The sequence below is a fragment of the Oryctolagus cuniculus genome, chromosome 13 (assembly GCF_964237555.1).
Source record: "Oryctolagus cuniculus chromosome 13, mOryCun1.1, whole genome shotgun sequence".
In the NCBI taxonomy this organism is placed as follows: domain Eukaryota; kingdom Metazoa; phylum Chordata; class Mammalia; order Lagomorpha; family Leporidae; genus Oryctolagus; species Oryctolagus cuniculus.
In genome coordinates, this window is record NC_091444.1 from 24,288,165 (window position 1) to 24,300,854 (window position 12,690).

The window sequence follows — 12,690 nt, forward strand, 5'->3', positions numbered from 1 at the left end:
TACCAGGGTTGTGAGAGGCAGCTTAACCCACTGTGCCACACTGCCAGGCCTTTTATGAACAAACGTCAACACACTTCACTTGAGGCGAAAGGTGTGGCGTTCCTCCCAGACCCATTCCTGCTGCCTGGGCAGAGAGCAGGAAGGGAGCATGCCTCCTAATTCCATGCAGCAGGAAGGTCACGGTGTGCGCTGTGGCCTTTCAGAGGGTCCTGAATGCCAAAGAGAACTCAGTAACACCCTTCTCCCAAAAACCTCCTGACCCACAGTTCAGAGAACTCCTACACCCTAGCTGGACCTCACACGAGAACCCTCCAGTTCTTATACTTCAGTCAACCCATTTCATCTACAGAGGAGGCCCCAATAGCGAAATCCATGGAGAAAAACTACCTCTGTGATCTAAAAGCTTGGATTTAGAATATCCCCAGGCACCCTTGCAGGCAGAGACGGCAGACAGCCAGGTTTGGCGTTTATACAGAAACTTTAATTGTAAACCAGGGAGCAGCCAAGCTGAGATAGCGGAAGCACCTCAGTACTCCTCCCCCTCCTCAGCCTCCGCCTCCACGGAGTCCACGCCCACCTCCTCGTAATCCTTCTCCAGGGCAGCCAGGTCCTCGCGAGCCTCAGAGAACTCCCCTTCCTCCATGCCTTCGCCCACGTACCAGTGCACGAAGGCCCGCTTGGCGTACATGAGGTCGAACTTGTGGTCCAGGCGGGCCCAGGCCTCGGCGATGGCCGTGGTGTTGCTCAGCATGCACACGGCCCGCTGCACCTTGGCCAGGTCGCCCCCGGGCACCACGGTGGGGGGCTGGTAGTTGATGCCCACCTGCCGGAGGAAGAGGAGGAAGCATCAGTGAAGTGTCTACCAAAGCAGAATGGCGGCCGCCTGCCCTCACAGGAGGACGGTAGGCGCCCGCTGATGACCAGGGAGCCCAGCGTCCTGCGAGGCCGGGTGTGGGAGACGGTGTCACTGGCCGTGTACTTGGAGGATCTTCCTCTCCACAGGTGGGGATGGGGTCTGCAGCTGAAGCGTCCCCCTCAGATGCAGCAGAGCAAGGGTGCCTCCACTCTCGGGAGCTCTGTCGCAGTACAGCCATCACCAGTCACCAGTGCAGTCAGCGCTCCTGACCTACTGAACTGCACAGCCGAGTCCTGCCCACCTTGCACGTGCTCAGAACCCAGACCCCAGGTGACAGTCGGGCAAAATCAGCTCACACAAAACCCGTTTTATAACAAAGTACTGACTAGTTCATGTGATTTTTGCAACCCCTGCCTCTGAAAGCCACTGGCAACACAAGATGGCCCTGCCAGCCCAGGAGATCAGAATCCAAAGTGCAGCTTCTGCTTCTACATCACAGCGAGGCCGAGGACCGGTAGGCAGGGGCTGTCTGTCTGTCTGCAACCAGGCTCTCTCCAGGAAGATCACACCCTGCTGATGCCCCAAACACGCCTTCACTGGCATGTGCCAAGGCGACAGGTCAACAGTCACAGGTCACATAAAGGGTGCTACTATGGTGGCAGGAGGTGGTGTCAGTGCTTAAATTGGGGTTGGGGACAGACCAAGGTTCAAACCAAAGGGGAGGCATCCAGTGGGGATCGGCAGCTGCTCTGGCTGCAGGGTACAAAGTCAGCAGACCTCCTGAGTCAAGGGCAAGAAGGTACAAATGCTCGGCTTCCCAGGCCACACGGCTCTGGTCACCACTTCTCAGCCCTGCTACTGTCCTGCAAGAGCTGCCGCAGACAACACCTATGTGTACCCGCGTGGCTGTGCTCCCACAAAACCGCTGCCAGTCAGGAAGCCGGCTCACCAACCACGCAAGCCCCTGAGCTAAGGGAGCTGACACTGAGAGGAAGAAACCCCAGAGAGGAACCCACTGCCGTGGTGGAACCAGAGCAAGGCCAAGGCCAGGCCGGCCCAGGACAGGCAGGATGCACGGGACTCGGTGACCCACAAGGGGAAAAGCTGGGAGGTGCGAGGCTTCTGCCACGCTCCATCATCGGGAAACGGCCACATGTTTTGCGCTTCAGGAAAACCCAGCCTAGAATTTCTAAGCTTACAAAGAGAGAAATAAAGGTGTGGCCACTTTTTCTTTTTCTTTCTTATTTGACAGGCAGAGATAGACAGTGAGAGAGAGAAGACAGAGAGAAAGGTCTTCCTTCCGTTGGTTCACTCCCCAGATGGCTGCTACGGGCAGCGCGCTGCACCGATCCAAAGCCAGGAGCCAGGTGCTTCTCCTGGTCTCCCACGCGGGCGCAGGGCCCAAGTACTTGCGCCATCCTCCACTGCCCTCCCGGGCCACAGAAGAGAGCTGGACTGGAAGAGGAGCAACAGACATTAGAACCCGGTGCCCATATGGGATGCCAGCACCACAGGTGGAGGATTAATCAAGTGAGCCACAGCACTGGCCCCAGTGTGGCCATTTTTATCACTAATGGCTCTTGATGGGTTGTTAAACCAAAACACTCCACAGGACAGGACTTGGAAATTCTTTCTAGGACAATTAAGCGGCAGCAGGCTGTAGAAATACTCAGAATTAAAACACACACACTCACTACACCTAACACTAAAATGCTCCTAAAAACCCTTCTAAGTTTAACCTGCGTTTCCCACAGTAATGCTACCACCCAGAAAAGGACAAAAAAACTCTTCAGAAAACAGCCTATTCTGTTACACATACACACACACTGACCACATACAGTTGTGATGATCAGAAAGTAAGACCGACAGATGTCACAGAATACATGACCATTCTGGTTCACTAATGCATGACCTGAGCCTGGCCGACACCCATGGGGTGGTCTCCCAGTTGGGCATGGGTGTGGACGTGGGGACAGCATTCTCCCGGAGATCTGCTGCCCGCTAATGGGGTGACACCTCCCGGCACCCAGGCCTACCTTAAAGCCGGTTGGGCACCAGTCCACAAACTGGATGGTGCGCTTGGTCTTGATGGTGGCGATGGCCGCGTTGACATCCTTCGGGACCACGTCGCCCCTGTACAGCATGCAGCAGGCCATGTACTTGCCGTGGCGAGGGTCGCACTTCACCATCTGATTGGCCGGCTCGAAGCAGGCATTGGTGATCTCGGCCACAGACAGCTGCTCGTGGTAGGCCTTCTCCGCCGAGATGACTGGGGCGTAGGTGGCCAGCGGGAAGTGGATGCGGGGGTACGGCACCAGGTTGGTCTGGAACTCCGTTAAGTCCACGTTCAGGGCCCCGTCAAATCGCAAGGAGGCCGTGATGGACGACACGATCTGCCCAATCAGGCGGTTAAGGTTGGTGTACGTGGGACGCTCGATGTCTAGGTTGCGCCGACAGATGTCGTAGATGGCTTCGTTGTCCACCATGAAGGCACAGTCGGAATGTTCCAGGGTCGTGTGGGTGGTCAGGATGGAGTTGTACGGCTCCACCACGGCCGTGGAAACCTGCGGCGCTGGGTAGATAGCAAACTCCAGCTTGGACTTCTTGCCATAGTCCACCGACAGCCGCTCCATGAGCAGAGACGCGAACCCGGAGCCGGTGCCGCCCCCAAAGCTGTGGAAGATGAGGAAGCCCTGCAGCCCCGTGCACAGGTCCGCCTGCGAGAAACGACACAGCGTGAGCCAGGCCGAGCAGGCCGCGCCGCCCACCTGCCCCGAGCCGGGCTCACTTCTCTCAGCCTCTGCAAGTTAACACAGACTCAGACCGTCCGCGGTGAACACGTGTTACAGCCGAAGCAAAGAAACACACGGTAAGACCCACGGTGAGTCCCATGTGCACCCTCCGCGGAGGCCTCGGCAGACTCAGTCAGGCTCTTGATCCTGGCCTGAGTTTTGGGGAGCCACCTCCCCTGCCAACCCAAGGCTGTGCGGGACGAGGGCACCCCTTACCAGTTTGCGGATGCGGTCCAGCACCAGGTCCACGATCTCCTTGCCGATGGTGTAATGGCCCCTGGCGTAATTGTTGGCCGCGTCTTCCTTCCCGGTGATCAGCTGCTCCGGGTGGAACAGCTGCCTGTACGTTCCCGTGCGCACTTCGTCTGCAGAGAGACCAGGGAGGCCGGGGCCTGCTGTACTGACCGAGACGGCGCGGCCGGCCCTGCTCAGTTCCACAAAGCACATGCTGTGCCTTGTAGCCCCCAGCACAAGTGTCTCAGAAAACGTCTGTGATGCAAAACCACCCACGCAATTCATGGATCTCTCGACGGGTGAGGTCAACTCACCGTAGGAATCCCAGAGTTCCCTGCTGCTGTGAAGGGACAGCAGCTCTCACCCCTCACACGGGGACCGATTTCTTTCAAGGAGTAATTTAAAACTCCTGCACAGCACAGGCAGTGCCCAGGTCAGTGTGACTTTGGCTGGGCAGTCCTGTCAGGGTTGCCCAGGTGCTCTGGGCCTCCCAGGCAGTGACACTGTCATCCCCTGGCACACCCATCTCTCTGCAGCCCTCCTTCAAACGACCTTGGGCTCTAAGCTGGGAGAACCACACGAATGCTCTACGCTGACCTTGTCATGTGGGAGATGCACCTCAAGACTCTCACGTACCAGCACACAGAGCACGGTGGCAGGGAGGGAACCAGCACACAGAAGTCTGGTCTGCAGCTGTCTGGTCTGGTCTACAGAAGCCACCTGACCAAGGCCAAGGCAGCCCCCGGCACATCTCTCCGCAGCCCACCGTGTGCCAGCAGAGCAGCTGTGGGTCAGGGGCTGCTGAGTTGCACAGTCAGACTGTCCATTGTGAACCTTTCGGTTTCTCACTTAACAACAGCATGGGCTCCTACAGCCGTTCTCTCCACAGGGGAGCCCACGCTGGGCGTCCCACCCCCTGGTGCCCGAGCACCTACCGACCACTGTGGGCTCCAGGTCCACAAACACGGCTCTGGGCACGTGCTTGCCCGCCCCCGTCTCACTGAAGAACGTGTTGAACGAGTCATCACCGCCACCAATGGTTTTGTCACTTGGCATCTGACCGTCGGGTTGAATGCCATGTTCAAGACAGTACAACTCCCAGCAGGCGTTGCCGATCTGGACGCCCGCCTGCCCCACGTGGATAGAGATACACTCGCGCTGGGAACCAGAACATAAACGTGAAACTCACTCATTGTCAGGCAAGCTGCAGCTACAGGGCATGTGAAACACTTTCATATTTTATAACTCTTCAGTTTCTAGGGTTTTTTCAACTTTTATTTTCTACAATGGTTAGGTCACCCTTGTATCCTTGCTCACCCTAGCTATTAAGTGCCAGAGTTAGCCCTAGAACCTAAATGTTTGCCATCACACAAAAATTACATTATTTTAAAAGTTGGTGGCCATGTGATATCTTTTTTTTTTTCTTTTTCTTTCTTTTTTTTTTTCTGACTGGCAGAGTGGACAGTGAGAGAGAGAGACAGAGAGAAAGGTCTTCCTTTGCCGTTGGTTCACCCTCCAATGGCCACTGCGGCCGGCGCACCGCGCTGATCCGATGGCAGGAGCCAGGTACTTATCCTGGTCTCCCATAGGGTGCAGGGCCCAAGGACTTGGGCCATCCTCCACTGCACTCCCGGGCCACAGCAGAGAGCTGGCCTGGAAGAGGGGCAACCGGGACAGAATCCGGCGCCCCGAAAGGGACTAGAACCGGGTGTGCCAGCGCCACAAGGCGGAGGATTAGCCTAGTGAGCCGCAGCGCCGGCCGGCCATGTAATATCACCAATTCCTGGGGCCAGCACTGTGGCATAGCAGGTAAAGCCGCTGCCTGCAACATCATTTCCCATCCCAGCTGTTCCATTTCTGATTCTGCTCCTTGCTAACAGCCTGGGAAAAGCAGTAGAAGATGACCCAAGTTTGGGCTCCTGTCACCCTCATAGGAGACCTGGATGAAACTATTGCTCCTGGCTTCAGCCTTGGCTGTTGCAGCCATGTGGGGAATGAACCAGCAGATGGAAAATCTCCCTCCCTCTCTCTCTTTCTCTCAATTAAATAATCTTTCAAAAAAAAAAAAAAATAGATGAGCTCGTTGTTATGGCCAGCCACAGTAATTCTCTGAATACACAGCATTTGTGAACTGTGCCTGATCAAAAGATAGATCATATAAATTAGGAGAGAAAGAATGGGCAAGGTCCCACGTGGTCACTATGTGTCTGCCACCTGCCCTTCCACATCCAGTCTGTCGTTTCAATCCCATTGTGTGCTTCGGGAGGCTGACATATGTGGTCAGCATCAGAGGGCGTCCCTGGCCTCTGGCCTCATACAGGCAGCAGCAGCCGACTAGACAGTGTGGTCAGGGGCCTGGTCCCTGGCTCCCTCCCTACATACTGGCTGGGACTCACTGAGAACCTTTATCAAAGCCCCAGTCTTTAGCATTTGGCACTCTTCATACAGCTGCCTTCTCAACTGCTAGTAACTACTTCCTCCTCCGACCTCCTCAAGCCCAGGAGCGCAACAGCTCCCAGGCATGAGGCATGCTGGGACCCAGAACTGTCCTTTGATGCTTTCTTATTTTATTACTCTTAATTAACTTATTTTTATTTATTTGAAAGGCAGAGATGAGAAACATCTTCCATCCACTGGTTCATCCCCCAAATGCCTCCAATAGCCAGGGCTGGGCCAGGTGGAATCCAGGATCCAGGACCTCCATTTGGATCTCCTCATGGTGGCCAGAAACCCAAGTATTTGGGCATCACCTACAGCTTCCCAGGTGTAGTAGCAGGAAGCTGGGTCAGAAGCACAGACTAGCTTGGACTCAAGCCAGGCACTCCAGCGTGGGACATGAATGTCCTAACTAGTATCTTCAGCCAAACAATAAATGCCTGCCCTCATGGTTTAACCCTATCCATATCTATGCTTCTTAGCTTCTCCTCAAGGCACCCATTTTGAATGGACCATCTGTTTCCTGCCAGGAGCCTGACTGGACATACACTAGCGATTTATTCAATTTTATTTTATTTTTAAAATGCTTTTATTTATTTGAAAGAGAGAAAGTTACCCAGAGAGAGGAAAGGCAGAGATAAAGAGAGGTTTTCCATCCACTGGTTCACCCCCCAGATGGCTGCAAAGGCCAGAGCTAGGCTGATCCGAAGCCAGGAGCTTCTTCTGGGTCTCCTACAGAGGTACAGGGGCCCATGGATTTGGGCCATCTTCTGCTGCTTTCCTAGGCCATTGCAGAGCTGGATCAGAAGTAGAGCAGCCAGGTCTCGAACTAACACCCATACAGGATGTTGGCACTGAAGAAGGTGGCTGGTTACCCGCCACACCACAGTGCCAGCCCCATTTTAAAAAATCTTTATTTGAAAGGCAGAGGAGGGACAGAAACAGAGAACAGAGATAGATCTTCCATCCACTTGTTCACTCTCCAAATGCCTCAAACAGCCAGGGCTGGGAGCCAGGCAAAGCCAGGAGCCCGGAACTCAATTCACATCTCCCTTGTGCAAGGCACTGACAGAAGCACTGGAGACATCTGCTGCCTCCAGGGAGTGCATTAGCAAGAAGCTGGAATTGGAAGCTCAGGCAGGACTCAAACCCAGGCACTAATATGGAATGTGGGTGTCCCAAGTAACATCTTAATTGCTGGATCAAATATCCACCCCGACTTGTGGATATTGTAAACCACAAATACTCAGAGAGATCAAATCAAATTTGAGGTGTTCACCCATTCAATTCTAATCTACAATCCTAAGAACTTGAAGTCCTATTTCCTACTGTATTTGCAGCAAATATCAGAGTCTGCAGAGGCATTCAAATATCAACATAATGCAATAATCTCAGTAGGAAGCATTTTTTTAAAGTAGAAAGAATTTTTTTTAAAAAACGATGTTTATCTACTTGAAAGACACAGAGAACAAGGAGAGATCTTCCATTCACTTGTTCACTCCCCAAATGGCTGCAACAGCCAGGGCAGGGCCAGGCCAAAGCCAGGAGCCAGGAACTGCATGCTGGTCTCCCACATGGGTGGCAGCAGCCCAAGTACTTGGACCATCTTCCACTGGTTTCCCAGGCTGATTAGCAGAGAGCTGAGCAGCCAGAACTTGAACTGGTGGCTCCAGCATGGGGTGCCGGGGTTATTAGTGGAAACTGAACCCACTGTGCCATGCCAGCCCACAGAAAGCTCTCTAATACAAAGGAACTCACTCCTCCAAGGGAGGAATCCACCAACATTCAGGGAAAAACCCTTTTGAGTCTACTTAACAACACCATTTTGAATCCATATTACTTTTTAAATAACTTACTCATTTATCTATAAGGCAGAGTTAAAAGAGAGAGGAAAAGACAGATCATTTTGCCTTACACTTAAATCCAGGTACCGTGTATTTCACAAGGTACCTTATTTGGCATTCTACTCAGCTTGCCCCAGTAATATCAAAGTAAGATCTGTGACATCTATAAATCCCCAATTTCTTCATTTATAAAATGAGGATGGAGAACAGCCATTTCCATCTCTAATCAGAGCATTCGGGAAAATTATTCTTTGCTTTTGAGACAGCCACTATAAGTTACCATTGCGACCCTCACCTGGGTCAATTTTAGATTTTACTTTATAGTTTTTATTTGTTAGAGATTTATTTATTTATTTGAAAGGCAGAGTCGAGAGAGAGGGAGAAAAAAAAAGCGAGCTTCCATCTGCTGGCTTACTCCCCAAAATGCCTGCAATGGCCAGGGGTGGGCCAGACTAAAGCCAGAAGCTTCATCCAGGTCTCCCACGTGGGTGCAGGGGCCCAAGCACTTGGGCCATCTTCTACTGCTTTCCCAGGACATTACCAGGGAGATGGATCAGAAGTGGAGCAGCCGGGACTAGATGGTGCCAGTGTTGGCTTCTTTATTTTTAAAAATATTTAGTTGAAAAGGCAGACAGAAAGATACATGTATTTATTTGAAAGGCAGTTAGAGAGAGGGATTTGGTTCACACCCCAAATGGCTGCCACATCTAAGACTGAGCTAAGCTGAAGCCAGGAGCCAGGAACTTTATTCCAGGTATCCCACATAGGTAGCTGGAATACTTGGGCCATCCTCTGCTGCCTTCCCAGGGGGCTGCCAGTTTGAGTCCCAACTGCTCCACTTCCAATCCAGCTTTCTGCTGTGACCTGGGAGGGCAGTGAAAGATGGCCCAAGTGCTTTGGCCCCTGTACTTGTGTGGGAGACCCGGAGGAAGCTCCTGGCTCTGGATTGGCACAGCTCCAGCCATTGTGGCCATCTGGGGAGTGAACCAGCGGATGGAAGACCTCTCTCTTGCTCTGCCTCTCTGTCTTTCAGATAAATAAATAAATCTTTAAAAAGAACTTACTGAAAGGGCCAGGAATGTGGCATAATTCGTAAGCTACCACCTGAAATTCCAGCATCCCATCTGGGCACTGGTTCGAGTCCCAACTGCTCCATTGTTGATTAGCTCCCTGCTAATGCACCTGGGAAAGCAGTGAAGATGGCCCAAGTCCTTAGGCCCCTGCTACCCATGTAGGAGACTCGGATGAAGCTCCTGGTTCATGGCTTCCGCCTGGTCCAGCCATGGCTGTTGCAGCCTTTTGGGGAGCAAACCAGTGGATGGAAGATCTCTATCTTTCCCTTTCTCTCCCTGTAAGTCTGTGTTTCAACTAAATAAATCTTTTTTAAAAAATTATTTGAAATTAGACAAAAGAGACAGTGAACTCCCATGTCCTGGTTCACTCCACAACTGCCTAGGAGCCAGAAACTCAATCCAGATCTCCCATGTGGGCAGCAGGAGTCCAGTTACCTCTCAGGGTTTGTATGAGTCAGGATTCAGCAGTCAGAAGCCAGAACTGGGTATAGAACCTGTATACTCTGATGTGGGACACGAGCTTGTTAACCGGCATCTTAACTGCTAAACCCTCACTCTGCAATTTTACCTTTCTTTAGTAAGCTCTCATCTCAGTAAACACCATTTGCAGGGCAGGCATCTGGCACAGTGCTACTAAAAGGGATGCTCGCATCCCATTATCTGAGTTCCTGGTTTGAGTCCCCACGACACTGCTTCTGATCCAGCTTCCCACCACTCTGCACCCTGGGAGGCTGCCAAGTGATAGCTCAAGTACCTGGGTCCCTGCCACCCATGTGGCAGTTCCCGACTGAGTTCTAGGCTCTGGGGTTTGGCCCGCCCCATCCCTGGCTGTTGCTGCGATTTGGGGAGTGAACTAACAGACGGAACGTTTCTGTCTCTCTTCTCTGCTATGGAGAGAACACTGCTGGGATTGTTTGAGTTGCAAGCTGACAAACTAGGATTACTCAGACTTGGGTAGCTATTTATGATCCCGTGTGCTGCTTTTAAATGAGTAACTTTTTACTTTAAAGATTTATTTATTTATACAGAGAGGTAGAGGCGAAGAGAGAGGTCTTCCATCTGCTGGTTCACTCCCCAAATGGCCAGAACAGCTGGAACTGGGCCAATCCAAAACCAGGAGCTTCTTCTGGGTCTCCCAGTGGGTGCAAGGGCCCAAGGACTTAGGCCATCTTCTGCTTTCCCAGGCCATAGCAGAGAGCAGGATCGGAACTGGAACAACCAGGACTAGAACCAGCACTCACATGGAATGCCAGCACTGCAGGAGGAGGCTTTACCTGCTATGCTCAGCACCGCCCCAATGAATAAGCTTTTTAAAAGCTTCTCAAGGGCCGGCGCCGTGGCTCACTTGGCTAATCCACTGCCTTCGGTGCCAGAATCCCATATGTGCACTGGGTTCTAGTCCTGGTTGCTCCTCTTCCAGTCCAGCTCTCTGCTGTGGCCTGGGAAAGCAGTGGAGGATGGCCCAGGTGCTTGGGCGCTTGCACCCGCATGGGAGACCAGAAGGAAGTACCTGGCTCCTGGCTTTGGATCGGCATAGCTCTGGCCGTAGCAGCCATTTGGGGGGTGAACCAACGGAAGGAAGACCTTTCTCTCTTTCTCCGCCTCTCACTGTCTATAACTCTACCTGTCGAATAAATAAATAAAAAACCTTAAAAAAAAATCTTCTCAAAGGTGGGCATTTGACACTGGTTAAGATGCCAGCTGGCTTCCCATATCCAAATGTCTGGATTTGAGTTTTGATTCTGCTCCCAGCTCCAGCTTCCTGGGAGGCAGCAGGGGACAGCTCAAGTACTCTGTCTCCTGATGCACACGTGGGAGACCGGCTGCCACCAAAGCTCCTAGCTTCAGGCTTCAGGCATGGCCCAGCACCCGCTGTCGTGGCCATTTGGGGAGTGAACCAGCAAACGGAAGATCTTTTGTCTTTCAAACAAAACGGAGAATACAACTTTTTAGAACTTCTCAGTTGAATTTTTGTTTTAAAAGACCTGAAAAAGGGCAGAATTAGAGCGAGATCTTGCACCTGCTGCTTCACTCCCAAAATGGCTGCAATGGCCAGGGCTGGGCCAGGCCGAAGCCAGGGGCCTGGAACTACCTGGGCAGGACTTGGGCCACCTTCCACTGTCTTCCAGAGCACGGGCAGGGAGCTGGATCGGCAGTGGAGCAGCCACGACCGGAAGTGGCGCTCACCGAGGCTGCCAGTCCCAAGGCGGGGCGGCCTAACCGCCGGCGCCACCACAGCAGCCGCTCAGCGGAAATTTCCAACAGGAAAATCAGCCATGGCTACATGCACAAAGGCACTTCGGGCCCCTCTAGGAGCAGGGATAAGCGCCCTCCAGGCTGCACAGCCCACCGCTACTTCCAGAGACTGACAACCCTGACCCTGCCTAACTCCATCTGCGCCACGGGCATCACTTTTAAAAAATAAAAAATTCCCTCCCTCTCCCACCCCGGCTGCGTCGGGCGCTTAGCCGCCGACTCCCAGGGCAATCCGCCTTCATCCGGTCGCCGCTGCCCTCAGACCCGAGAGCACCATGGACACCCTGGGCCGCCCGCGTCCTGCCCCGGCCTCCTCTCCCACCCTCCTCTCTGGCCGCCCCAAGTGGCGGGCTGTTCCGCCCGCCGGCCTGGGCCCGTCCCCGGGACCCTACCATGGTGAACTTCGCCGCTGCCGCCTGACGCCGCTACTGGACTTCAACTGCCGCTACTGGACTTCAACTGCCGCCGGAGCCACCAGGGCGCATGCGCGCCCAACAGCCCGTGGCCGCCTCGCACTGTCCCGGATTCGCTGGGGGGCAGTCATTGGTCTGGAGCCCCTCAAGGCGGGCCAAGGCTCCAGATCCTGCTTCCTATTGGCTGATGCTCGGCCAGCAGATCTGTGGCGCCTTCTGATTGGGTGTGGGTTTGGCGGGAAGGGCGCGGAGTGGCCGACAGCTGCACAGACCCGGGGCCTTCCGGGGGCATCCTCTGACGGTGAGGATGGAAGAGCTGTGGTGGAGCTTGGGGCAGTGCCGGGCACCCAAGCCCCAGGTGTGCGATGACTGAAGTAGGAGGAAGTGGGCTGTCCACCCGCTCCCCAGGCACCACAGGGCTGTTCGCCTCCACGCTCCTTGTTCGGTCTTTGCAGACATGGCCGCCTCCAAGAGGTCTACATCCCTGTCGACCCAGTCCTGGCACCCTGCTCTCTGTTTTCTCCCAGCAGGAAAGCCATTCCCATTCAGCACGCAGGAGACCGGCAGGGTGTGATCGCTGCTTCAGTGAGAAGGAATGAGTTTCCGGGCCACAGGAGCGGGAGGGTACCCCCCCTACTCCCAGAAGATGGGGTGGGGTGGGATCGAGTGCCCGCTTTGGTGGACTTTGGAAAAATTGTCAGATTTTTTCGATTCTTACAGATCATCTTAAATTCATTTTATTTTGCTTTTTAATTTGACAGAGTTAGACAGTGAGAGAGAGGGAGA

General features: G+C 53.6%; 1 protein-coding gene across 1 annotated transcript; it reads right to left on the reverse strand.

The window, feature by feature from the left end:
* Positions 1-459: 459 nt before the first annotated feature.
* LOC100350027 (tubulin alpha-3 chain) lies at positions 460-12,034 on the reverse strand. Its single transcript, XM_008268468.3, has 5 exons — positions 11,884-12,034; positions 4,818-5,040; positions 3,865-4,013; positions 2,893-3,573; positions 460-823 (listed from the first exon to the last, which is right to left on the reverse strand). Exons 1-5 carry the CDS (start codon positions 11,884-11,886, stop codon positions 527-529), a joined length of 1,353 nt encoding a protein of 450 aa, XP_008266690.1. The 5' UTR covers positions 11,887-12,034; the 3' UTR covers positions 460-526.
* Positions 12,035-12,690: the final 656 nt, after the last annotated feature.